The 26,311-nt window shown below is 57.6% G+C and overlaps 2 protein-coding genes across 16 annotated transcripts in view; both read left to right on the top strand.

Moving 5' to 3' along the window:
* MAST3 (microtubule associated serine/threonine kinase 3) overlaps positions 1-12,378 on the top strand; it is a gene marked incomplete at its 5' end in the record, with an annotated part of 37,353 nt that extends 24,975 nt beyond the window's left edge. For 14 of the 15 annotated variants that reach the window (XM_082835433.1, XM_082835432.1, XM_082835430.1 and 11 more), the window contains 13 exons: positions 1,087-1,219; positions 1,375-1,540; positions 2,081-2,182; positions 2,893-3,015; positions 3,877-3,986; positions 6,078-6,217; positions 6,756-7,000; positions 7,455-7,661; positions 8,182-8,408; positions 8,843-8,965; positions 9,605-9,741; positions 9,854-10,035; positions 10,990-12,378. In XM_082835433.1, the coding sequence (XP_082691559.1) occupies positions 1,087-1,219; positions 1,375-1,540; positions 2,081-2,182; positions 2,893-3,015; positions 3,877-3,986; positions 6,078-6,217; positions 6,756-7,000; positions 7,455-7,661; positions 8,182-8,408; positions 8,843-8,965; positions 9,605-9,741; positions 9,854-10,035; positions 10,990-11,522 (2,428 nt within the window). In that variant the 3' untranslated portion in view covers positions 11,523-12,378. Of the gene's footprint in view, positions 1-1,086; positions 1,220-1,374; positions 1,541-2,080; positions 2,183-2,892; positions 3,016-3,876; positions 3,987-6,077; positions 6,218-6,755; positions 7,001-7,454; positions 7,662-8,181; positions 8,409-8,842; positions 8,966-9,604; positions 9,742-9,820; positions 10,036-10,989 lie in introns of all 15 variants that reach the window. The other variant, XM_082835431.1, reaches the window with a different exon arrangement.
* A 4,243-nt stretch (positions 12,379-16,621) lies between these two features.
* PIK3R2 (phosphoinositide-3-kinase regulatory subunit 2) lies at positions 16,622-26,068 on the top strand. Its single transcript, XM_082835492.1, has 15 exons — positions 16,622-17,313; positions 20,012-20,104; positions 20,450-20,491; positions 20,600-20,731; positions 20,822-21,032; positions 21,534-21,619; positions 21,770-21,878; positions 21,968-22,066; positions 22,216-22,396; positions 22,502-22,627; positions 23,677-23,819; positions 24,051-24,227; positions 25,056-25,127; positions 25,301-25,471; positions 25,794-26,068. Exons 1-15 carry the CDS (start codon positions 16,992-16,994, stop codon positions 25,999-26,001), a joined length of 2,172 nt encoding a protein of 723 aa, XP_082691618.1. The 5' UTR covers positions 16,622-16,991; the 3' UTR covers positions 26,002-26,068.
* Positions 26,069-26,311: the final 243 nt, after the last annotated feature.

The raw sequence follows: 26,311 nt of genomic DNA, 5'->3' as shown, positions 1-26,311 counted from the left end.
GTACATTTGTTTGCTAGGGTGGCCCTAACAAAGTACCACAGACTCGGGGGCTTAAACAACAGAAATTTATTCTCACAGTTCTGGAGGCCAGAAGTCCAAGGTCAAGGTGTCGGCAGGGCCGCGCTCCCTCTGAAGGTGATGGGGAAGGATGTGTTCCAGGCCTTTCTCTCGGTTTCTGGTAGTCCCTAGGCTGTGGTGCTCCTCCTGTGTGCGTGTCTGTGTCCAAATTCCCCCTTTTTATTTTATTTATTTATTTTTTACTTTTTAAAATATTTATTTGGTTGCCCTGGGTCTTAGTTGCGGCAGGTGGGCTCCTTAGTTTCGGCCCGCCAGCTCCTTAGTTGCGACACGCATGTGGGATCTAGTTCCCTGACCAGGGATCGAACCTGGGCCACCTGCATTGGGAGCTCTGAGTCTTAACCACTGGACCACCACAGAAGTCCCCAGAAATTTATTTTTAAATGGGCAGATGTCCCCCGGAGGTGCGTGAAAATGTGACTTTATAAAATAAAGCTGGCGCATATCATTTTATCACTTAAAATATTCATATCCTTAAGCTTGCAGGAGAACATGAACAGCAGCATACATGGTAGGTGTGTAAGTTTTAAAAAACTGGTGCGCCCACGAGAGGCACAAATATTTCTGTACACAGCAGGTGCTAAAGACATGTTCACTTAACAACAGGTGCTTACAAAGTATTCAGTTTGTTAAAATCATGGATGCACGTACAAGAATATGCTGTAGATCCCCCCCAGGACGTGTTCACGAAACGTTTTCATGCCCAGTGGGGACATGCTGTGATTCTCAGGAACTTAACTTTTGCACAGCGGAGTATACAGTAGGTGCTCAAGAGCAACACCAGATGCACCCAGTTGGTGCACAGAGATGTTTGCCAAATTTGTAATATTGCCCAAGACCCGCTGCATCTTTCAATAATGTGATCATACACAGGCAGTGCTTTCTGATCCATGGAGGGGTCGGGCTGCCTCCTGTAGGACCAAGTTCTCGGGGGGGGGGGCGAGGGGGCGGGAGCAGCCAGGCACCTCGGGCCCCCCAGCCCTGAGCGCACCACCCGCCTGCCCACAGCCTGCTCATCACCTCGCTCGGCCACATCAAGCTAACTGACTTCGGCCTGTCTAAGATCGGGCTCATGAGTATGGCCACCAACCTCTACGAGGGCCACATCGAGAAGGACACTCGGGAGTTCGTGGACAAGCAGGTGGGCGGGGCTGCCTCCCTCTGCCTGAAGCCTGAGCCCAGGACATGGGGAGACTTTGCAGCAAAAAGGAGAAAAGAAACTATCCCTGTAATTCTACCCACACTTTCTTCCCTGGCTGGGGGCGGTCTTTCATTTCCCTGTCCCACCTGGCCCAGGTATGCGGGACGCCTGAGTACATCGCCCCCGAGGTGATCTTCCGCCAGGGCTACGGGAAGCCAGTGGACTGGTGGGCCATGGGCGTCGTCCTCTACGAATTCTTGGTGGGCTGTGTGCCATTCTTCGGAGATACCCCTGAGGAACTCTTTGGCCAGGTGGTCAGTGGTGCGTTCCCCCTGCCCTGTCGCCCCAGGTTTAAGTCTCAGCCCCACTTTGGCTCCGGTCGGTGGTCCCCCCTGCCTTTGCCGGGGAGGGGAGCAGGCCCACTTGTGGATTGGGCACCTATGGCGTGCCCGGCCCCAGCTGAGCCCTGGGGACACAGCCAAGGGCGAGAGGGACAGTAAGGGAGATAAATAAGCAAATTATGGAGCAATCAGAGGCAAAAAATGCTGAGGAGGGAAGGAAGCAGGGAGAAGGGAGGGGGCGGGGGGCGGGTGCAGGGGTGCTATATTAAATAGAGAGTCATGCAGGGCCACACTGGGTGACGTGTGGGCAAAGACTTAAAGGGGCGAGAGGGAGTCACAGAGATGGATGAAGGGAAGGTGCTCAGGGCAGAGGGCACAGCCAGAACAAAGGCTGTATGGGACCAAGCCTGGTATGCTGAAGGAGCAGAGGAGGCTGATGGCTGGGAGCATAGAAAGGGGAGGTGGTAGGAGGTGCTAGGAAGCGCTATCCCCAGTCCCTCATTCCCTCCTCTCATTTTAGATGAAATCATGTGGCCAGAGGGGGACGAAGCCCTTCCAGGTGACGCCCAGGACCTCATCACCAGGCTGCTCCGACAGAGCCCCCTGGACCGTCTGGGCACTGGTACGTAGGTGTGGGTGAGGCCCAGGTGGGTGGGATGGGGGCTGGGGTAAACAAGAGCTCTATTTGAGAGGCTGCATAGAGGAGGGGGACTTGAAACTGGGGTTTTGAAGGATACATAGGAGCTCACCAAGAACTAGCACAAGATTTTGAAGAGTAGCAGGTAGCTGGGTCTGGTTCAGACAAGGGGCACTGAGGCTGTGTGTATGAGCCTGCCAGGTCGCCATGGGCTGTGTCCTACGGTCCCCAAGGCCCAGCCCAGTGGATCCCACTGTCCCAAGTTTCCCCAGCCACCAAAATATTGATTAAGGGACTATTTAATATTCATGCAGCCACCCATTATGTGGTCACTACAGATCACAGTCAGGATGAAGCTTGGCCACTGGAGAGGACTATGGGGGCTGAGGTTGGGGAACAGGATACAGTCAGCTCTGCTTCATGCAGTCAGCTCTGCTCTGTGGGGTAGAAACATGTGGAAAAAGCCCCCTCCTAAGGTTCTGGGGTTTCTCCAGGTGATGGGATCTCAGAGTCCAGCAGAGGGAAGAGCAGGGCCTGGGTTCTAGCCCTAGCTTGGTTCCCCTATGGGCTCTTAAAGGATGGCTCGTTTCCCCTCCCATCTTTCTGGTTCTGTGTTGGCCAAGTTTGGGTTCATAATTGGCCCAGGGGGCCATGGGGGGTGGGGACCAGCAGGGCTCAGCCAGGCATGTCTGCAGGAGGCACCCACGAAGTAAAGCAGCACCCCTTCTTCTGGACACTGGACTGGGCGGGGCTTCTGCGACACAAGGCCGAGTTTGTGCCGCAGCTTGAAGCTGAGGACGACACCAGCTACTTCGACAGTAAGCAGGGGTCCAGGAGGTGGGCTGTGCTGTCCCACGATCTCCTGGGGCGGTGAGGGGTGTCTAACAGGGTCTCCACCCCAGCTTGGTGCCTCGCCTTGGGCCTGGAGCTTCCAACTTCCTGAGCTTTCCAAGAAGCTGGGGCATGTCTGCTGGCTGCCCCCCTGCCTGGATTTCCTATGCGTCTGAGCTCAGGAGGCTGTCGCACCACCTTGGGTTGCGGGAGGGGAAACCAAGGCACTGCATGTGGCAGCCCTTGCCTGGGGGTCCCCCAGCAGGTTCAGCCTCCTGAGTGTCAGACCTGACCAGGCATGGAGCCCTGCCTGTCATACAGGAGGGTGGGGTGCCTCGCTCAGCTTTGGTGGAGGGGGTCCCCTCGAGCACTTGAGGTGAGCTCAGACAGATCTCCTTCTCCCCACTCGGGGCTCTGGCCAAACACAGAGTAAACGCCCCCGGCTTCCAGTGCCTCTTCCAGAACTTGATGTGTGGTCTTGGGCATGTCAGAGGTCCTCTCTGAGCATCTGTTTCCTTTTCTGTAAGATGAGGGACATCCTTTATGTTTGAGAGGCACAATTTTACCTAACTCTGGGTAACCCATCTTAAGGGTGAGGAAACTGAGACACAAGAATGCCCATCCCCAGTCCCACAGCTTTTAGGAACACAACTGGGATTTATTCCCAGATACTAAATCTGCCACCCAAGCCTCCTCTGGTCCTTAAACATACCAAGCCTGGTCCCACCACAAAGCCTTTGCCCTGACAGTGTCTCCCGACCTGGGAGGCCCTCTCCACATCACCCCACAGCCCCTGTGTCCACCTCCCCCAGCATCAGGTGGGCTGCACATGCCTTTCCCTCCCGCAGCGCGCTCAGAGCGTTACCGTCACCTGGGCTCTGAAGATGACGAGACGAATGATGAGGAGTCATCCACGGAGATCCCCCAGTTCTCATCCTGTTCCCACCGGTTCAGCAAGGTGAGCCTGGGCCCTGGATGTAGCTAGTGCTCAGGAAACAGGGCAAGATGTTTGGGGGGTTTTTTTCTTTTTTTTTATTGTAGTGAAATACGTGTAACGTAAAATAGACTATTTTAGCTATTTTAAACTGTACGTACAATTCAGTGACATTTAGTACATTCGCAGTGTTGTGCAACCGTCACCTGTATCTAGTTCCAGAACATTTCCATCATCCCCAAAGGGCAACCTTGTACCCGGCTGCAGTCACTCCTCGTTTCCCCCTCCCCCGCTCCCCGGCAACCACTCATCTGCTTTCTGTCTCTATGCATTTACCTGTTCTGAACATTTCACATACATAGAATCATACGCTACGTGGGACCCCTGGGGAATTCCCTGTGTCTGGCTTCTTAAGGTCGATCCACATGGTAGCATGTGTCAGTGCTTCATTCCTTGTTACGGCTGAATAATATTCCATTGTGTGGTTGGACCATATTTTGTTTTATCCACTCATCAGTTGATGGACGTTTGGGTTGTTTCCACTTTGGGGCAATTGTAAATAGATCTGCTATGCTGGGTGTTATATTATAGCCTCATCAGCTTAACTTGAGTTCCTTCCTTTGTTTATAATTTGATTTAAAAACCTGCACTGCTTATGGGCCTGGGCCCCAGGCAGGAAACCCCAGCTGTGGCCCCTTGGTAGCCAGGCCGCTCTGAGCCTCAGTTTCTCCACCTGTACAGTGGGCTAAAGACTCTACGTCTTGGGCTTCCCTGGTGGCGCAGTGGTTGAGAGTCCGCCTGCCGATGCAGGGGACACGGGTTTGTGCCCCGGTCCAGGAAGATCCCACATGCCGCGGAGCGGCTGGGCCCGTGAGCCGTGGCCACTGAGCCTGCGCGTCCGGAGCTTGTGCTCCGCAACGGGAGAGGCCACAGCAGTGAGAGGCCCACGTACCGCAAAAAAAGAAAAAAAAAAAAAAAAAAACACTGTACGTCTTTAGAGATGTGGTAAGTAAGCATCTGAGGAAGTGACTCAGGGAAGTGTCAGGCATGTAGGAAACACTCAACTAAGCCGTCCCCCAGGAATGCGGTTGTTGTTACGGTTTTTTTGTTTCTGTTTTTTTTTTTATGATGTGGACCATTTTTTTTTTTCAGGTACTATCTGAATTTATTGAAGGGCTTCTTAATCTAGGGTTTGTGAACTTGCATGGGAATAAATTACATCTTTATTTTCACTAATCTCTAACTGAAATTTGGTATGTTTTCCAATTGTAATATAAGCAACAAATCACAGTAATATTAGCATGACCTTGACTTTGTCACCAATACAAATCATGGATTTTTCACATCACTCTGGAGTCGTTGTAAAATATCTTTCAAGTTCAAAACTACTTCAAAATTATGGTACTTATGAGACCTGCTAGATCTTGTTATTTAATGCATTACTAAAGAGGCATGTATAGTACCATATTGCTGGTTTAAAAAATATTCTAATATTATTTTAATATAATCAGCCTCACTTGCAACCTGACCTATTTCATTTGATGCATTTAAAAATACTACTCTGAGGGCTTCCCAGGTGGCGCAGTGGTTGAGAGTCCGCCTGCCGATGCAGGGGACACTGGTTCGTGCCCCGGTCTGGGAAGATCCCACATGCCGCGGCGCGGCTGGGCCCTGAGCCATGGCCACTGAGCCTGCGCGTCCGGAGCCTGTGCTCTGCAGCGGGAGAGGCCACAGCAGTGAGAGGCCCGCATACCGCAAAAAAAAAAAAAAAAAATACTACTCTGAGAAGAGGTCTGTAGGTGTCACCAGTTTGCCAAAGGGGCTCATGTACAGAAATCCATGCTTGTCATGATGGTAGCAGCTCCTCCTCAGAAGCCTCAAGGGCCAGAGCTCTGCCCAGAACTCCCCTTCGTATGTGGACCATTTTTTAAAGTCTTTATTGAATTTGTTTCGATATTGCTTCTGTTTTATGTTTTGGTTTTTTGGCTGCAAGGCATGTGGGATCTCAACTCCCTGACCAGGGATTGAACCCACACCCCCTGCATTGGAAGGCGAAGTCTTAACCACTGGACTTCCAGGGAAGTCCCGTTACTGTTATTTTTAATTGCTTCCCAGGTCTACAGCAGCTCTGAGTTCCTGGCCGTCCAGCCCACCCCAACCTTTGCTGAACGGAGCTTCAGTGAGGACCGGGAGGAAGGGTGGGAGCGCAGCAGTGAGGGGGACTATGGGCGCCGGCTGAGCACCACCGAGGTCCGGTAGGTGGGCTGGGGAGTATAAGCAGGTCCAGCTTCCAAACCTGCTGAGAGGTGGAGCCACAAAGTCTTAACATTGGAAAGAGCTTCCCAGTGGCCCAGTAGAAAAGGGTAAAACATATTGGCCAGCCTGTCAGACCCCTGCCAATCTGGCCCCTATCATCACTCCCTTTGGCTTTGCATTCCTAACCACACTAAACCTAAAGCAGCCATGTACCATCACACTGCTAGGCTTTTGCTTGCGCTGTTTCCTCTGCCCAGAATACCTTTTGCTCATGAAGTCCCTTTCATCTTTCAATGTCCAAACTCACAGAAATAATCAACGTCTGCTAGAAGATGGGCGTTGGAAGCTGGGTTTTAAAAATTGAATAGGAGTTCTCTGGGCAGTCACAGAGGACAGAGCAGGCAGAGGGAGCTCACCTTATATTTACAAATTACCTCTGACTCTAGGCTGAGAGTTAAGGTATGGTCACTAGGGGAGACTGGGTGTCCTGGGGTGAGGGCACCTGGCAGGTGTGACTCAGGCTCTTCCCTGCTACAGGCTGAGGTCCTGCACATCCTCCGGTTCCTCCTGCCACTTACCCTTTTCCCAGCCTGAGCGGGGCCCTAGCCCATCTTTCCTGAACACCATCAACCTGGACACGATGCCCAAATTTGCCTTCTCATCAGAGGATGAGGGAGTCGGCCCAGCTCCTGTGGGCCCCAAAAGGCCCGTCTTCATTCTCGGGGAGCCCGACCCACCCCCAGCAGCCACCCCAGTGTTGCCCAAGCCCTCAAGCCTTTCTGGTAGGTGGAATCCAGGGTGGGAGGGATGGTGTCATGGAGAGTTTCCCACAGGAGGGACTATTTGAGATGGGTTTTGAAGGATGAGTAGGAGTTCTCTAGAGACAACATTCACTTGTGTAACAAAGGCCTCAGTCTGAGGGTGATACCCCCCAGCTTCATTGGATTAGGATGGGAGAGAGGAATTGAACTGGGGAGCTCCAAGAGTGGGAGTTAGGAATCTGACTGGGGTGAGGGGAAGGCTTCTTGAAGTAGGAGACTTGAAGAGTGGAGCTTCCCAGGGAGAGCAGTGAAAGAAAGGTGTGCAGGAAGAGGGAATGCCTGAACAAAGGCCAGGAGGCTGGACTGTGTACACACCGACCAGGGAGGAAGGGGCTTTGCCTTCTGTGGGCAGAAGGGCCAAGTGGTGAGATGGGGGAGGGGCAGACTGACCCCCCGACCCTGCTGATCCCCGTAGCTGACACAGCTGCCCTCAGCCACGCGCGCCTACGAAGCAACAGCACCGGTGCACGACACTCTACGCCGAGGGCCCTGGATGCCGGCCGGGGCCGCCGCCTTGGGGGCCCGAGAGACTCAGCCCCTGAGAAATCCAGGACCTCCCCCAGCGGGGGTCGCGTGCCCAAGTCAGCCTCAGTGTCTGCCCTGTCGCTCATCATCACAGCAGGTGACGCCCATGGCCCAGCCTCGTCTTTGCTTGTCTGTCCATGTCCATTTTTGCTTGTCTGTCCTGTCCACGGAGTAGGGGCTGCTTTGGCCAGCGGGAGCTGGAGGGGGTCCCTCCAGGTGATGTGTCCCCGGGCACAAAGCTCCCAGGGCTGCTCTTCGGGGCTGAGCCCAGGAGATAGGAAGCAGCTGGGGAACTGGCATTCCTGGCAGCGGGCACTACATGTGCAAAGGCCTGGAGGGGAAGGGGGAGGGTGTTTGGGGCATTGGAGTGGCAGCAAAGCAGCCAGAGTGATCAGTGTGGGGACTTCCCTGGTGGTCCAGTGGTTAAGACTCTGAGCTCCCACTGCAGGGGCACAGGTTCGATCCCTGGTCCGGGAACTAAGATCCCACATGCTGCGCCGGGCGGCCAAAAAACAAAAACAGAAACAAACCGACTGATCGGTGTGGAGGGAGGGGAAGGTGCCTTGTGAGGGGACCCACAAGGGAGTGACCCCCCTCCCTGAACCTCGTCCCTGCAGATGACGGTAGCGGCGGCCCCCTCATGAGCCCCCTGTCCCCACGCTCGCTGTCCTCAAACCCGTCGTCCCGCGACTCCTCTCCAAGCCGAGACCCTTCCCCCGTGTGTGGCAGCCTGCGGCCCCCCATTGTCATCCACAGCTCGGGCAAGAAGTATGGCTTCAGCCTGCGGGCAATCCGCGTCTACATGGGTGACAGTGACATCTACACCGTGCACCATGTCGTGTGGGTGAGTTGGCCCTGGGATGGGCGGGAACAGCCAGACCTGGTTTGAGTCCCAGCTCTGCCCTGGCAAGGCGCTTCCCTTTTGGAGCTGCATTTGTTAGTCTTGGAAAGCAAGCGAGTACTCATTGCCTATGAGGTTTTGAAGCCCAGGGCAGGGAACTGATGCCCCCTGTGTCTTAATGGTCCTTGTCAGTTACGGGGAGAGGACTGGGCAAGAGGGATGGAGACCTCAAGTGGGCACAAAGCTCCCATACAGTGTTTTGTCCTCCCTCCCCCAGCCCAGGACCTGTCCCCTCCCTACTGGTCTCTGAAAGGTCTGGGAAACCGGGCAGTGTGAAAGGCAGCAGCTTGCTGGGGGCCTGTAGCTGACTCAGCTGGGCTGGGGTCTCTAGCTCTGGGGCCCAGGCCACTGACCCCGCTATCTAACCCCACCCCCAGAGTGTGGAGGAGGGAAGCCCTGCCCAGGAGGCAGGCCTGCGGGCCGGGGACCTCATCACCCACATCAACGGGGAGTCGGTCCTGGGGCTGGTGCACATGGACGTCGTGGAGCTACTGCTGAAGGTGCAGGCCCCCAACCCCACCCTCCACCCCAGAGCCTCCACCCCAGAGCCTCCACCCCCATCCATCCTCAGGGCCCCTGGATCTCCCAACACTGCCCACCCTCTGGGCTGCTCCTGTGACCTCCATCCCTACGCCTTGGCCTCAGCTCCCAATTCTGTGTGGTTCCCTTCATCCAACCATACCACTCCGCATTCGGCCCTGCATGCCCCGTCCCCTCTGCCTCAGAGCCACTCCTCCAGGAAGCCCTTCCTGCCCCCTGGGTGCCCCTTCTCCTGACCTTCCCTCTGGCCCACCCTGACTCTGTGGGGCCGGGGGTATCTGTACCATCTTGGCCTCCTGCCTCCCCTCAGACCAAGGGTCCTCAGGGGCTGAGGCCTAGAGGCGGGGAGGTGGACACAGGTTAGGAGGCAGACCCCTAGTTGGATAGCTCCTGGGACCAGTGGGTGGGTAGATGGCTTATTGGATGGATGGACAGATGGCAGACATCCATCTCTGGCCCAGTGAGTGGGGGGGTCATTAGGTAAGAAGCGGGTGGTTAGGATCCGGGGCTTCCAATGGATGAGTAGATGGGTGGGTGGGTGCATGGACGTCTTGTTGGATGGAAGGCACACAGGCGACCCCTTGCCATCCCTCCTGCAGAGTGGCAACAAGATCGCCCTTCGGACCACGCCCCTGGAGAACACCTCCATCAAGGTGGGCCCTGCACGGAAGAATGTGACCAAGGGCCGCATGGCGCGCAGGAACAAGCGGAGCCGAAGGCGGGAGACGCAGGAGCGGTGAGCGGAGGCCTGGCTGCCGGGGAGGGTTGATGCAGGACCTGTGGCACATTTGGGTGGCCCGGGCCGCTGGGGGCAGGGGTTTTGAAGAATCTGGGTTCCTAACCCCCAGGCGGAAGTCGCTCTTCAAGAAGATCTCAAAACAGTCGTCCGTGCTGCACACCAGCCGCAGCTTCTCTTCCGGCCTCCACCACTCCCTGTCATCCAGCGAGAGCCTCCCGGGCTCACCCACCCACAGCCTCTCCCCTAGCCCCACCACGCCCTGCTGCAGCCCGGCTCCCGATGCCCCAGCAGGTGGGTGCACCCCCAGGACCACCCTGGGAAGAACAGCCCCTTAGGGCTGTGGTGGTCAGCCCAGCGGGGGAGTGAGCAGAGTTGGGAGGCTGGAATGACCTGATGTGTGACAGCCTCAAAGGCAGTCTGGGATGGGCAGGGAAGGTTGTGCCCAGCAGACGGAACATCATGAACAAAGGGGATCCAGACAGGAGAGATGTGAAAGCTAGACGGAGGCTAGGGAGAGGGGATTGGGGGATGGATCAAGCCGAAGAGCTGGGCTTAAACTGGGGGGCAGTAGGGAGCCATGGAGGGTGAGCCAGAGAGGGCATGGAAAGATTGTTCTGGAGCAGGAAAGGATGGTGACTTGGCCCAACCCTGAGGGTCCCCAGTCTGTGAGAGACAGCCAGAGATGGACACCCCTAGTCCCACTGGGTTAGCATCAGACTAGAGAGACAGTCTGGGGCAATCCACAGAGGCAGGGAAGGCCTCCTGGAGGAGAGCCACCAGGAAGCCCTCCCTGCCTTCTGGGGACCCCAACTGCTATCTCTCCCTCTGGCCTACCCTGACCTCATGGGGCTGGGGGTATCTGTGCCATCTTTGTCTTTCTCAGATCAGGCATCCTCAGGGGCTGAGGCCTAGGGGTGGGGAGTGGACACAGGCAGAGGCAGGGCCCTTACTGGGTAACTTCCAGAACCAGTGGGTGGATGGCTCATGGGATGGATAGATGGACGGTGGGCAGGTACCTTTGGCTGAATGATTCAGTGGGTCATTTAAGTGAGAAGTGGGTGAAGAGGAGCTAGGGCTTTGATGGATGAGTAGGAGTCCACCAGATCTAAGACAAAGGAAGAGCCTGTGCAAACAAAGGAAAAACCAGGCCTGATGGGTGGCCACAGGGAACAGTGTGGGCTTTTGGCAGTCAGTCTTAGGGCCCCACATTGAGGCTGGTGGCCCTGACCCTCCCGTCACCCACAGACACAGTGTCTCCACCCAGCGCATCCCCAAGCTCCAGCAGCCCTGCATCTCCGGCTGCCGCTGGCCACACCCGACCCAGCTCCCTGCATGGCCTGGCCACCAAGCTTGGGCCACCCCGCCCCAAAACCGGCCGCCGCAAGTCCACCAGCAGCATCCCGCCCTCCCCGCTGGCCTGCCCGCCCGTGCCAGCGCCCCCACCCCGCTCACCCTCGCCCCTGCCAGGGCACCCGCCTGCACCTGCCCGGTCCCCAAGGCTGCGCCGAGGCCAGTCGGCTGACAAGCTGGGTACAGGTGAGCGGCTCGACGGGGAGCTGGGGCGCCGCAGCCGCGGGCCAGACTCCGAGCTGGTGGTCATGCGACGGCTGCATCTGTCCGAGCGCCGAGACTCATTCAAGAAGCAGGAGGCTGTGCAGGAGGTGAGCTTTGATGAACCACCTGAGGAGGCCACTGGGCCACCCACCTTGGTGCCGCAGATCGCCGTGGAGGGCGCTGAGGCTGTGCCAGGAGCCCTTGGACCCTTTGAGAAAGACTAATCCCTCCTACCTATCCTCTCCCTGGCCTGGAAGTCAACGCATTTTTTGTGGAATGTGTTTTCCATAAATTGACACCTGGATGGAGACTGAGCCACCAGCCTCTGACACCTGGAAGATGAGAAGCGATCGCGTTTCTTGCTGGAAGGTGCCTCCCTCATGTTCTGGAGCCGATCAATCAGGGGGCCATAGGGGCAGGCAAGGGAGACTAGGGTGGCATTGTAAATAGCAGCAAATCCCTGCAGCTAATTTATTACGTTTTATAAGCGATAGCCAGACTGAGCTGCCACTGTTAAGGCGGCTGCCCAGGTCTTGTCCCATGCACTTGGGACCCATCTGTAGACCCTGCCCCCTGGGCTGAGAAGGAAGCACTTTGGACAAGTCAACGTGTATTCGTGTTTTATGGTTTTTCTGTACTTTTAAAATTTTTTTGTGTTACTTGATCCCACCCCTGACTCAAGACCCGCAGATTTGAAGGGATGCAGCCAAGCTTACCTGTCCAGGCCCAGTTTGGATGACTTGGAGATTCCGTAAACAATTCCCCTCCACCACAAAACAAAGTAATCTTGATGATGGACTGGATTCTGAAGGCTACTTCCTACCATCATAGCCTCCATCCCTAGGCCAGCCATGCTAGAGTCTGCCTCCAGTCCTATAGGCTTAGGAGGTGTGGGAACTGGGGCTTTGATATATGAGTAGAAGTTCACCAGATCTAGGCAGAGGGGTCACCTGCGTCACAAGCAGACACTGATGTCCCAGGAGGCAGAGGCCTCAAAGGACACTGCCAGGGTAGGAGAAGACCCTGGACAAGATTTTTTGTATTTGATGCCCACCAGGGTGAGAACTTGACCATGATGTGTCTGAAATAGCCCCTGGGGGGTGCCCTCGATATGCCAGAGCCTTGTAGGGCTGAAATTCGAGTGAGAAAAATCCAACTGGGGGGCAGTGAGGCCCAAGTTGGAATCTTGGCTTCACTGTTTGGCTCTGGGAAAATGACTTCCCCACTCTGTGCCTCAGTTTCCTTGTGTTTACAAAACAAATCCCAACGACTATTAAGCACCTACTGTATGCCAAGCGCTTTACTTGTGGCTTTCCCCTCAGCCAACCTTGAGAAGGCTGGAGGTGGTGTCGTCATCCCCATTTTACAGACAAATAACTAAGGCCTGGCAAGGCATGGAGACTTGCCCCCACCATTGCCTGGAAAGAGTCATGCAGCCAGGCCCTGTCCTGGGCACTGTAGTCAAGGGAGCTGGAATGGAGAATCTGTTGTCAGATACAGCCGACTCCAGCTCCAGCTCTCTCCCCTGTAATGCTGTGTGACCCACTGGGCATCTCAGAGTCTCCATTTCCCATTCAGAGGTGGCCAGCAAGATCACCGTACCCCACAATGGTGAGGGCACTTTCCAGGCACTGCAGCCCACGCTGTGTTCTCTCTGGAGACATCCGTGTAGCACTGCCTGGTGTTGGAACTAGATCAAGGCTGTGCATGACTTGCTCCCGCCTTCCATCCCGGAGCTGACGGTGAATAAAAGCCCACATTTACAAAGAAGAGGTCCAATGTCTGGATTTGTGAGGGGCCAAGAAAAGGGTAAGGGAAGAGTGGGGTGGGGGGTGGGATGAAAACAGACCCTTGGCTCAAAGTCACTTGAAGTGGTTTTTTTTTGTTTGTTTTTTGGTTTTGGCGGTACACGGGCCTCTCACTGTTGTGGCCTCTCCCGTCGCGGAGCACAGGCTCCGGACGCGCAGGCTCAGCGGCCATGGCTCACGGGCCCACCCGCTCCGCGGCATGTGGGATCTTCCCGGACCGGGGCACGAACCCGAGTCCCCTGCATTTGCAGGCGGACTCTCAACCACTGTGCCACCAGGGAAGCCCTCTTTCTTCTTCTTTTTTTTTTTTTTTTGTGGTACGCGGGCCTCTCACTGTTGTGGCCTCTCCCGTTGCAGAGCACAGGCTCCAGACGCGCAGGCTCAGCGGCCATGGCTCACGGGCCCAGCCGCTCTGCGGCATGTGGGATCCTCCCGGACCGGGGCACGAACCCGCGTCCCCTGCATCGGCAGGCGGACCCCCAACCACTGCGCCGCCAGAGAAGCCCTTGAAGTGGGTTTTGAAGGCTGCTGGTAATTCACTGTTGAGATTCTTCCTGATGCCTTCTCTGGTCCTGGCCTCCTGCTGCCCTCCTGTTGCCCTCTCTGAATTGAGTACCCATCATGGGCTCTGTCCTTAGAAGCTTCATCCAGGCACCCGTCTGGGGCCTTGAAACTGTGTTAATAAATAAATAAACCATCTTTGTGTCCTTTTTTAACTGGTCTTTGCTTGGGCTGTGCCCTTAAGTTCCCCTCACCACCACTGGAACCCAGACCAGCCCGAGCGCGTTCGGTTACTTCCGAAGCGCTCCGTAGGTCGGAAACCTTTGGCCACGCCCCCTGTTCCCGAGTGTCTTCGGCTATCTCCGGAAACAGTCCGCATCTGTACAGGCGTTGGGCTAGTTCTCCCTACCCGAGAGAGTTAGTTCAGCTGTTGCCAGACGCTCTGGGCTACCACGGAAACCCCGGCTTTCAACTCCGGCTCCTTCTCGGCTCTCTGCTTGTTTCCTGAAAAGCGCAGCTTTCTGTCTGAGCCCCTCCCCCCAACCCTGCCGCCTCCATTTCCTGAGTTCTGGGCCACCTCACTCGTCCTCTGGAGCCGTCCATGCTTCGGCAGTTTCCGGAAGCTGGTGGTCGCCCCTAAATCTAAGTTCCCAGGGCCTCATTTGGGACCGAGCACCCTTGGTTCTTTCCAGAAACTTTCCGAAGTCTCGGGGCCCAGCCTCTGTTCTGCCGGTTCAGGGGGAGCGCGCTCGGTCATTTCCGGAATCGCTCGGGCATCTCTGAGTCCAGCCGAGCCTAGCCGAGCCCAGCTTCGGAATTATTCATCTGACCCGATTATGTTCGGCTATTTCCGGAAATGATCGGCTATCTCGGGGCGCCCCACCCCCACCCCGTTACCCTCCAGTCCCGCGGGAGTACGTTCGGCTCTTTCCGGAAACATTCGAGCATTCCCAGGCTCTGCCTCGGCCTCATTGCACCCTCCCGGCCCGAATACGCTCGGTCGTTTCCGCCGGGGGCGGGCCCGACCGTTCGGAACATCGGCGGCGGCGGAGGTGGGGATCCCGCGGCTGCGGCGACGGCGGCCGCGGTGGAGCCACGGGTCTGGCTCGGCTCTGCGTGACGGCGGCCGCGGCAGCAGCGGTGGCGGCCGCGACCAGGTAAGTCCGCGTTGGTCCGCGTGGCAGGCCGGTCTGGGGGTTCGGTCAGATGCGGGGCGCCCAGGCAGAGTGTGGGGCCACGGTGGAAGCCAGAATGCGAGCAGGGTTGCATCGGGCTCCGCGGGAATTGGGGGCCGCAGGGAGCGGGAGGCCTCTGGCTCGACCTGGCTGCGTTGCAGCCTTCCCCGGACGATGGGGGCGGAACGGGGGACCGTAGGCAGAGATAAGGGGTTGGAGCTGCGGCCCTGAATTGAGGGAGGCCCTGCCGGGAGTGGGGCATCGAGCAGTAATGAGGGGCGCCCAGGCATTGTGTGGGGCATAGTGGGGTGCAAGACGGTAGAGGGTCGACTCCACTTCCGGCCCCTGGGCTGGGCTGCGGGGTCCACGCAGGCCCGAGTGCGCGTCTGCACACGCGTGAGCGCGCAGGCCCTGTGTCCAGCCGCCAAGACCCCAGCCAGGCCTGGCCTCTCCACCCGCCTCTTGGATTCGGGGAGCGCTGGTTCCCAGGCGCGCACACCGGGGCGTGTGCAAACGTGTGCTCAGCTGGGCGCGGAGGCGGGCAGGCAAGCGGATTTAGGCGGTTTCCTGGACGTCCCCCTCGCTGGGCCTCAGTTTCCCCACCTGTAGAGTGGGGGTACAGGGGCCAGGGAGTGGGTAAGTTGGGGCGTCCTGGAATGTGGAGCTTGTGCTCCCTGCTTGGACACCTCTTGCTGCTCCCGTGGTTGAGGGATAAAGTCTGACCCTCTGCCTGGCCACTCGAGGCCCTGCGTGGTCTGCGCCTTTCTTAAAGCCACCCTGAACTCTCGGCAAGCATTTCTTGCTGTCAAGTCTTTGCCTGTACTATTTCCTCTGGCCAGTGCCCCCTCCTCTCCTCTGGAGGACCCGCCCCTAGGAAAAGCACCGCCTACCACCCCCCAACCTCTCTGGAGGACTGAACCTGCAGGGCTGAGATTGAGAACGTGTCTGTGCTGGGCTGTGTCTCCCTGAGACTGGGGGCTCCTAAGGAGTGATCATTGCCCCTGCATCCAGCAGCCTCCCTCTTGGCAGTCGTAGTGCCCTCCTTCCCTTCACCCTTTACTGGCTCCATGTCTACCCTGGGGCTAAGGTCCTCTTGGCCTCCCACCAACCCCCTTCTGTTTTGAGTACCTACTGTGGGCACCAAACTGAGCAATGTCTGGACACCGCCCCCCCCATTCCCTCCTCCCCTGCAGAGATCAGAGATCCATTTGTTTGGACTCACCTCTAGGCCTTTGCCTGTGCTAGGGCCTCTGCTTGGACCTCCTTTCCTACCGCCTTTTGCCCCTGATGCCTCCTTCTGTGCTCAGCTGGCCCAGTCTCTCCTCGGGGCTCCCACAGCACCCTGAGCATCACCCATTACACCCTACCCACTCTGGGTATAACTATCTGTCATGTGGCTGCTGCCTCCTCTCATCTATCCTGGGCCTTGTGAAGTTGGACGGATCTGAGTTTTTGAGTCCTGGCATCCTGGCCCATTGAGTTGTCCAAAAAAGACCTCCCTGCTCTGAGCCTCAGATTCCCCATCTCTAACAGGGATGATGAAGAGCTTGTTTACTGAGCATGCAATATGACCGGGGCAGATGCTTTGGAGCTCTGCCCCCAACAACCCCAAAGGAGGGCTATTATTGTACCCATTTTACAGCTGGGTAAACTGAGGGGGCAGGGACTGGCCCCCTGTTACCCAATGAGTCAGGGGATTCTAACCTGGTGTTTGGGCCCATCTCTGAGTTGGGGGTGGCAAGAGTCCAAACTGGCTGATGCTGCCCTGCCCCTCTCCCCTTAGGTCGGCGTCCCGAGCCGAGCATGGTGACAGCCTGTGCCCTCGGCCCCCTCGCCTGGCGCAGCTGGAAGAGCCGCCAGCCTCGGGAGCCGATGGCTCCCCACGCGAGGGAGTGAGCGGTCCAGCCCAGCCCTACGGATTGAGGGGGGACGCAGCGGCTGAGTGACCTGAGATCACGCTGCTGCCGACCCCCTCCCACCAGTTGACGAATGGTGGACCGAGCAACGAGTGACCCTTGTCAGGGTCGTGGAACAATGGTGGGAAGCAAGGCGTGAGCATCCCCCGTGGTCACCTGTAACGTCTTGGTGGAAATAGAGGTCTGAGTCCCCAAGCCCACCCAGCGGACCCTCCTGGCCCCCACCCCAGGCTGATGGGGCCACTGGGGCCCCAAGCAGCCACCTGACCATCCATACCCCACCCTGCCCAGCCATGGCTGGCGCCGAGGGCTTCCAATACCGTGCGTTGTACCCGTTCTGCCGGGAGCGGCCGGAGGACCTGGAGCTGCTGCCGGGCGACGTGCTGGTGGTGAGCAGGGCAGCCCTGCAGGCGCTGGGCGTGGCCGAGGGCAGCGAGCGCTGCCCACAGAGCGTGGGCTGGATGCCTGGCCTCAATGAGCGTACACGGCAGCGCGGTGACTTCCCTGGCACCTATGTTGAGTTCCTAGGGCCTGTGACCCTGGCCCGGCCTGGGCCTCGCCCACGTGGCCCACGCCCACTGCCTGCCAGGCCCCGAGATGGGCCCCCTGAGCCAGGTGAGCAACAGGTAGGGGCCCTGGCAGGGCTGGGGGAAAGGGGGAGTGCCCTCAGACCCTCAGTTTCCTCTTCTCTCCCATGAGGCCATGGTGCTTCTTCCAGGAGAGGAGGAATAAGGACATTTGGTTGGTCAGCAAATGTTGATTACACTGCCGTCAAGGGCTGGATGCGGTTCATGGCACTGGGCACCGAGTGGTGGACACAAGGCCTGGCCCTGCCCTCATGGAGCTTCTGGTTCAAGAAGTGACGAGAACGTGATTAGGGAATGACAGATGCTGTGAGGAAGGAGCCTCTCAGGAGAGATGGGGGTAAAGGGCTCCAGGCAGCAGGTACAGCGAGGACAAAAGCCCTGAGGTGGGAAGGTCATGACGGGTTCAGGGAGCAAGCCGTCAGGTGGAGCAGAGTGAGAAAAGGGGCAGGGTCCTCACCTCAAGGACTTCGTGGGATTGATTTTGAAGACAATAGGGAGTGTCCAGTAAGATTCAGGGGCTCAATTTAGCTTCATCTTGTGGTTTGCAGACAAAGAGTGTCCTGGGAGTGGAGAATCAGGGCACCGAACATACGCTGCAACTGCTGCGTGCTGGGCTGTATGCTGGGCAGGGTGTGTGGGTTCCAACCAGGGAAACCGAGGCTCAGCTTGTGGGGAGGAGGCTGACGAGTGCTGAGCACCTGGCGTGGTCTGCTCCAACCCTCACAGCCGCCCAGTGAGGCCCTGTGTACAGATGTGGAGACCAAGGTGCAAGGGGGTTGAACCACTCGCTCAGGGGCAGTCACCCAGTGAAGGCCAAAGCCCCTGGGAGGCACCGTGGCCCCACCCGATGGCCTGCCTGGTCTTGTGCCCGAGGGACACTGGTGCCCAGAGAGGGTCAGGCCAGAGTCCCACAGCGTGGGGTGGAATGGCGGGGTGCTGAGGCAGCACGGTTGCTGGCTTGGGCTTCGCAGCATCTGGCGTCTCCAGGGCCGGGGCCTGCGTCCCGCCTCGGCCTAGAGGAGCAGGAGGCGGCCCCATCCGGGCTCCCAGCCAGAATCTGCCTCTCCCCCTGGTAACAGCCGCCTCCCTCCTGTGCCTGGCCTGGGTCCAGACACCACACACATCCCCACTCCGGGCGGCCACCCAGCCCCACCCTCCAAATCTTCCAGGACTATGTGACATCGGCTAGGACCAGCCCTCTCCAGGCCTCAGTCTCCTCATCTGGAAATGGGGAGTACTAGTCCTTTTGTTCAAGCCCTGACCCTCCGGGATCCTGGGACCACCAGGCAGCAGGCTGCAGCTGCCTGCCTTCCCTCCATTCAACTCCACGCAGGGAGCTGCGTGCCGAACCCTGATGTCACCTGCGCCCCCCGTCTGGCTGTGCACCCACGGGGAGGTTGCTCCCTCCCTGAGCCTCAGTTCCTCATCCGTAAAATGGGGATAATGCCTATTCTGATGGGACCTCCCTCCATGCTTTGCAAACTGGTCACAGGCAAATTTCAAAGTTGAATTTCAGAGCCCCCTTACCAGCTGGGATGTCACCCACCTCCCCTTGTTCCCTCACTTTTTTTTTTTTTTTTTCATTTTCGACACAGCTGGGCCTTTCTTCAGCTCAAGGCACCACCTGGCCCATCATTCAGGGAGGCCCCGCAGGCCCCAGCTTGCTCCTGCTGTGTGCCAGGGCGTCCCCGCCAAGGGCCAAAGCTGCATCCAATGGTGGCCGTGCAGGCAGAGTGCGCCTGAGCACAAAAGGCTGGGTGGGGCAGAAACATGGGGCTGGGGGTGGGGTGGGGTTGGGACATGGAAGGAGGTCAGCATTTTTAAAAGGGGGGAATTTTTTTTTTTTTAAAGCAAAATGACTTAGAAAATGGAGAAAGGTCCTTGGAATGAGGTGTTCTGATCCAGCTGGGATATTTTCCTTTTACTCTCTTCAACCACTTTGTTGTTCCCACTGAGAAAGGAGAGATGATTCCATCGACCAGTTTCTCAGTTGAGGAATCTGAGGCACAGAGAGGGTGGGTCCTGTGCCTGAGGTTGCACAGCAAGCAATGGCAGAGCCCTAAACCTGCCGTATGAGTGTCCTGTGGCAGAGCCTTAAACCTGCCGTATGAGTGTCCTGTGGCTGCTGTAATGAACTACCATAAACTGGTGGCTTCAAACAACAGGAGTTTATTCTCTCATGGTTCCGGAGACCAGAAGTCCAAAATCAAGGTGTGGGCAGGGCTGTGCTCTGTCCAGAGGCTCTAGGGGAGGATCTTTCCTTGCTTCTTCCAGCTTCTGGTGGCTCCAGGTGTACCTTGGCTTGTGGCCACATCACCCCAATCTCTGGCTCTCTCTTCATATGGCCTTCTCTTATAAAGACACCAGTCATTGGATTTAGGGATCTCATCTTGAAATCCTTACCTTAATTATATCCGCAAAGACCCTATTTCCAAGTAAGGTCACAGTCACAGGTACCAGAGGTTAGGAAGTGGACATACCATTTGGGAGGACACTAGTCAGCCAGCTATATCTGGCCTCTGTAGTTGCGTGAATTGATATTTTAACCTAGAAAATCGTTTCCCACTAATTCAGCCCTCCCAGCCCCACCAGCTGGGCCTTCTGTCCGCCCCCCGACCCCAGAGTGGTGGTCCAGATGCCAGGCACTTGGGCTGAGATGCAGCAGGCAAAGAGAGGGGCCCGGGTCCTTCTAGGGACCCTGCCAACATTCTGTCCCCTCCTGCCAGGCCTCACACTCCCTGAACTACCCGAGCAGTTCTCCCCGCCTGATGTGGCTCCCCCTATCCTGGTGAAACTTGTGGAGGCCATTGAGAGGACAGGTGAGCCTCGGCCTGGCTGCAACCCCTGGATTCTGCTTGCTTGCCTCTGGTGATGGGCAGCTCATCTCCCTTACAGGGCTGCTGGGCTCACTCTGTATGGGAAGTGGCTGAGTCTGGATGTCCTGGGCCTCCATATTGAGTTGGGGAAGGAGTAACTCCCAGGGGAATGTAGACCCCATCATTGCATGTGCCGTGCCCTCTGCCACCATTTCCCTCCCCTCCCCCTGTTCTTACCTCTGGGAGGTTAGTAGCCACCCCAGACCCCACACGGGGGTCGAGGCAGCATTTGAGAGCTGGCCTTGCCACGTGGGGTGGCACTGACCTACCCCATCCCCTTCCCCACAGGGCTAGACAGCTACAGGCCTGAGGCACCCGCCGCGCGCACAGGTGAGGGAAAGCTTCAGTGGGCAAGAGTGGGAGAGGAACCTGCCCTGGACGGATGATGTCCCCTCCCTGCACCCGCCTTGGATCGATGTATCCCCCTTGCACCCGCAGACTGGTCGCTGAACGATATGGAGCAGTGGGACGCTGCAGCCCTAACAGATGGCGTGAAGGGCTTCCTGCTGGCGCTGCCCGCACCCCTTGTGACACCCGAGGCCGCGGCTGAGGCACACCGAGCCCTGCGGGGTGAGTCTGGCAGGAATCCCGGACTGGGGAGGGCGCTGGGGCGGGCGGGTGCCGGCCCTGGCTCACCTTCCCCTGGCCGTCTGTCCGCAGAGGCCGCGGGGCCCGTGGGGCCGGCGCTGGAGCCCCCGACGCTGCCGCTGCACAGCGCGCTCACACTGCGCTTCCTGCTCCAGCACCTGGGCCGGGTGGCCCGGCGCGCCCCAGCCCTGGGCCCAGCTGTGCGTGCCCTGAGCGCCGCCTTCGGGCCGCTGCTGCTGCGGGCGCCGTCGCCTTCGCCGCCGCCAGGGGGCGCGCCCGACGGGTGAGAGGCCGGGGCTGGGGAGGCGGGGCTGAGACGGAGCAAAAAGGGGTGGGGCTTTAGATGGAGGAAGGGCTGGAGACGTAGCCAGGGCGGGGGTCTAGACGATGAGAAAGGAGTGTGGACGGGGCCCAGCGAGGGAAGAGGCCAGAGCTGTCATGATGGGCGAGCTAGGAAAGATAACAAGGGGTGGGACTTGAGGTCCAGGAAGACTCTAGCAGGGTTTGGGACAAGGCGATGGGGCCTAGACCGGAGGGCCGGCACTTGGGTGGTGTCTGTACCTTCCTTCACATGCTGACTCCTGTTGTTTGTTGTATGAATACTTACTGGGAGCTAACTGCATATACATAAACAGTAGTGGGTCTCGCACACCAGCCTGCGTCACCTACTCTTCTTCCCCTCACATGCTTTCACGTAGACCCCCCCGCCAGACGCACATGCACATGCAGGGCCCTGTGCACACCAGGCCCTACCCAGCGCTCACGACACGTCCCTTCTCCCTAGAACTGAGGCCACCCCCGACTTCCCTGCGCTTCTGGTGGAGAAGTTGCTTCAGGAACATCTGGAGGAACAGGAGATTGCGCCCCCAGGTGACCTCCACCCCCTTTTATTAGCTCCTATCGTTGGGGACCAAGGATGCTGACTTGGAGCCCTGCCAGCATCAGCAGGCTTGGTCGCAGTGGGAGCTGGCCACAGTATACAACTGGTGCTCAGTGTGCGTTTGTTTTCCTGTCCCCCAGCACTGCCGCCAAAACCCCCCAAGGCAAAGCCAGCCCCCACAGGCCTGGCCAATGGGGGCAACCCGCCCTCCCTGCAGGATGCTGAGTGGTACTGGGGTGACATCTCCAGGTAGGGTTGTGGGGTGGAGCCACGTGGTGGGCAAAGCCTGAGGGGTCGGGTCTCCCAGTGGGCAGCCCCAGTCCTGGCTGTCTCCACAGGGAGGAGGTAAATGAGAAACTGCGGGACACACCTGATGGCACCTTTCTGGTCCGAGATGCATCTAGCAAGATCCAGGGGGAGTACACGCTGACCCTCAGGTGGGGGCCTGTCCCTTCAGGGAGACCAGGGGTGAGCGGTGGGAGGGAGAACACCCAGGTCAGAGGACTGGGGGTCACACAGCCAGTGGGACGTTGCTGGGTCTGGCGGATGCTGCTGGTTGCTGACACCCCCTCTCACCCGCCCCTAGGAAAGGTGGGAACAACAAACTGATCAAGGTCTTCCACCGAGACGGGCACTACGGCTTTTCGGAGCCACTCACCTTCTGCTCTGTCGTGGACCTCATCACCCACTACCGCCACGAGTCGCTGGCTCAGTACAACGCCAAGCTGGACACGCGGCTCCTCTACCCGGTGTCCAAGTACCAGCAGGTGCAGGGCTGGGGCGGGAGCTGGGGGCGGTGGGGGGGGGGGGTGCCTGGCCGGCCCTGGGCCTGTTTCCCAGGTAGCTTCCCTGACGGCACCGGGTATCCCCAGGACCAGATCGTCAAGGAGGACAGTGTGGAAGCAGTGGGCGCCCAGCTCAAGGTCTACCACCAGCAGTACCAGGACAAGAGCCGCGAGTATGACCAGCTCTACGAGGAGTACACACGCACCTCCCAGGTACCGCGGGCCAGCGCACCCCGGGAGACCCAGGCACGGAGGGGCAGTGCCAAGGCCACAGGGACAGACGTCCACTTCTAGGTCACAGCAGGCTCTTACAACCAGGGACCACCCTAAAAACATAGAAATCAATGTATGTGGTTCTAAAAAGAACAAAAAAACAAAACGGATGAAGAGGCACCAACCAGCCTCCCAGGAGCGGCTGAGCTGTGGGAGATGTCTTGGTTGAGCCTCTGGGCCTCAGTCTCCCCATCTGGAAACTGGAACCGTGAGTCTTAATTACTTCTCCATCCCCTTCAACCTGGATGTTATTCAAAATGATAATAACCACCTGACAAAGAGTTGCCTAAGACAAAGGGTCGGGAGGTCATGGAAAAGAGCAGTGTCTGTCTTTTAAAAACAAGGAAGTGGGGGGAGGTTTTATTACTCAAGGACTGTGTTAATAAATTTCTTTTGTAAGTTGAGATGCAACTTATTCAGATAGAACATCCCATCTCGAGCAGGGAATTTCTCTGTCTCCCCTGTAGTCCCTGAGCAATTTCTGTCTTGTCCCCTTTCTAGTGATGGGTCACCTGAGGTTCTAAGTGGACAAGATACCTGTCTGGGATCAATTAGGAACATCATGACCGTGGAAATGGCTTAGGCCCCCTGAGCCTCAGTTTCCCCATTAATAGTTCTGACTTTGTAGGAGGCTCTTGGGAGGTTTTATGAGATGATGCATGGAAGGTGCTTGGTGCAGCATCTACTCTGAGAAGGAGCCCCATGAATTGTAGCAACTAGATTTATCATTAATTCTCAGCCGTGCTCACAGACCCAGGTATTTTTTAAGGTGCCTAAAGGAGGATCTAAAGGAAGAGGGGGTTTGGGGAGTGTGGGGTTTGAAGGCTGAATAGGAGTTCGTTTGGCGAAGGAGGGGCTAGAGGAACGATGCACGTGGTGGAGGGAACAGCTTGAGCAAAGTCTCCATATCAGGTTGGGATCTGCCTTTATCCCTCACGAGGGACTTGGATGGAGTCCCAGGAGGTGCTCAGATTTACCCCCTCCTCCAGGAACTGCAGATGAAGCGCACAGCCATTGAGGCCTTCAATGAGACTATCAAGATCTTTGAAGAGCAGGGCCAGACACAGGAGAAGTGCAGCAAGGAATATCTGGAGCGCTTCCGGCGTGAGGGCAATGAGAAAGAGATGCAGAGGTGAGTCTGGTTCCTCTGCCCTGCCCTACTGCACCTTGATCTGACACAGCACAAGTGGGGAAAGAACGGAAACAGAGAGGGCAGCCTGGGTTTCAGGGGAAGAGAGGGTCAGTTGAAATGGGCTTTGAAGGATGAATAGGAGTTTGCCAGAAAGAGCAATCAGGGAAACAGCATGTCCAAAGGCTTAGATACTGGGAGCCATCTGAGGCCTCTGAGCCACTCCTCCCACAGGATCCTGCTGAACTCAGAGCGACTTAAGTCTCGTATTGCTGAGATCCACGAGAGCCGCACAAAGCTGGAACAGGAGCTGCGGGCACAGGCCTCCGACAACCGAGAGATTGACAAGCGCATGAACAGCCTCAAGCCAGACCTCATGCAGCTGCGCAAGATCAGAGACCAGTACCTCGTGTGAGTGCCTGGCTCTGCGCTCACCCGTGGATCCCCCCGTTAGTGCAGGGGCACCTGGCGAGGTGACCTCTGCATGCGTCTCACTCTTGCTTTCTCCACCAACTAGCCCTACCTGGTCCCCTAGCCCCCTCGTCTGTCCGCCAGCCCCTTCCCTCTCGATCAGGCCCCTCCCAGCCCCCTCAGAAGGGCTCCCTGTGCGGCGGCCTCAGCCTCAGTTGTGGAATGGGAACACTGCTCTCACGAGGCCAGGTCATTGGGAGCCTCCGACAGGGTCCACTCCATGAATGCCAACTGTGCCACCCAGCACACGGCGCCCAGCCTGAGCCCAAGATCCCTCCTCTGCCCACTGACCCACTGAGGACTTCATCAGGGGCTTCCTTCTTCCGCCTGGGTCTTGGACGCTCATGTGCACCTGTTGTGTGCCAAGCACCTTGCACATATTAGCTCACTTGGTCCTTTCAAAGTCCTTTGTAAATCTGCCCTGTGCAAAGGTGCACCACCGTGTAGTCCCCAGGACTGAGCCTCTGATAGTGATAAGACCTTGCCATGATGGTACAATCCAGAGTCTCAAAAAGTGTTAACAGAAACACAATAAATAGGGGGGTTCCCTGGCAGAGCTTGGGGAGTCCACCTGGGTTCAAGTGGTCCTTGGCCAGGCCAAGGCTGACCCCTTGTGGCAACCAGGGGTATCACACCCAGAACCTGCGCTTGTCAGCCCTTGCCTCCAACCAGGCTGGCCTGGCCCATGGTGGCTCGCCCTGCCTGTGTTGCAGCTGCTGTTCCCCTACCAGCAGAGCGGCAGGAGCCCACCTTTCCTCTTCCCCCCAGGTGGCTCACTCAGAAAGGTGCCCGGCAGAAGAAAATCAATGAATGGTTGGGGATCAAGAACGAGACTGAGGAGTGAGTGACCAATTTGTGGTGGGGGGGAGGGGTCGTCCCAGGGGAGGGGCCATTTTTGGTGGGCTTTGCAGAATGAATAGGAGTTCACCAGGGAGGGACAGTTGTCCAGGTGGCAGGGGGACCTTGGAGGCTAACGAGTAAGTGACCAGGGCTCCTCCCTGCCTCCCCCACAGCCAGTACTCACTGATGGAGGATGAAGATGATCTCCCCCACCACGAGGAACGCACATGGTATGTAGGCAAGATCAACCGCACCCAAGCTGAGGAAATGCTGAGTGGCAAGCGAGATGGCACCTTCCTCATCCGTGAAAGCAGCCAGCGGGGCTGCTATGCCTGTTCTGTGGTGTGAGTGCCTGGCAAGGGAACGCGAGTGGACTGAAGGTGGGGAGGAGGGATCCGCCCATTCCTTCCGAGAGCTCTCATTGAGTGCCACCTGTATGTTAGGCCTCGGGAAGACAGGAAGAAGCCCTGGATTCTTGGGGACGGGGGAGGAAGCTGGGACGGTACCAAAGCAGGAGATGGCGGGGTCTGGACCGGGTCGGCATCCAGCATCCAGGAAAGGGGGAAATACACGTCCCAGGCAGGGTCACCTGACAGGAATAGGGGGGCGGGGCTGGGAGAGCCTGGTGGGGGACCATCTGACCCACCCCTTCGCCTGCACCCACAGGGTAGACGGTGACACCAAACACTGCGTCATCTACCGCACAGCCACGGGCTTTGGCTTCGCAGAACCCTACAACTTGTATGGGTCGCTGAAGGAGCTGGTGCTGCACTACCAGCACGCCTCGCTGGTGCAGCACAACGACGCGCTCACCGTCACACTTGCCCATCCTGTGCGCGCCCCGGGCCCCGGGCCCCCACCTGCCACCCGCTGAGCTCTGAGCAGGAGAACTGGCCCAGCTGGGGTGGCAGCTACATCCGCGGTCTCCATCTTTTTGAACCTGTCTCTTCTTTCTTGGGTTTTCTCCATCTCTCTCGTCTTTGTGAATGTCTCCAGGTCTATCTGTTTTTCTCTTTAGCTCTCTGCAATTCTGTCTCTCTCAGGTTCTCCTCCATGTCTGCCTGTCTCTCCATCTCTCTGAGTCTCTGTGCATCTCTCCCGCTGTCACACTTTGTCTCTTTCTAGCTCCATCTGTCTGTCCTCTCTTTTCCTCTTGGTCTCTTTCCTTCTATTGTGGGGGTCCC

Source organism: Leucopleurus acutus, assembly GCF_964270905.1.
Source record: "Leucopleurus acutus genome assembly, chromosome: 3".
NCBI classification, from domain to species: domain Eukaryota; kingdom Metazoa; phylum Chordata; class Mammalia; order Artiodactyla; family Delphinidae; genus Leucopleurus; species Leucopleurus acutus.
Note: the sequence above shows the minus strand (reverse complement) of the source record. Positions and strands in the feature narration are given on the sequence as shown.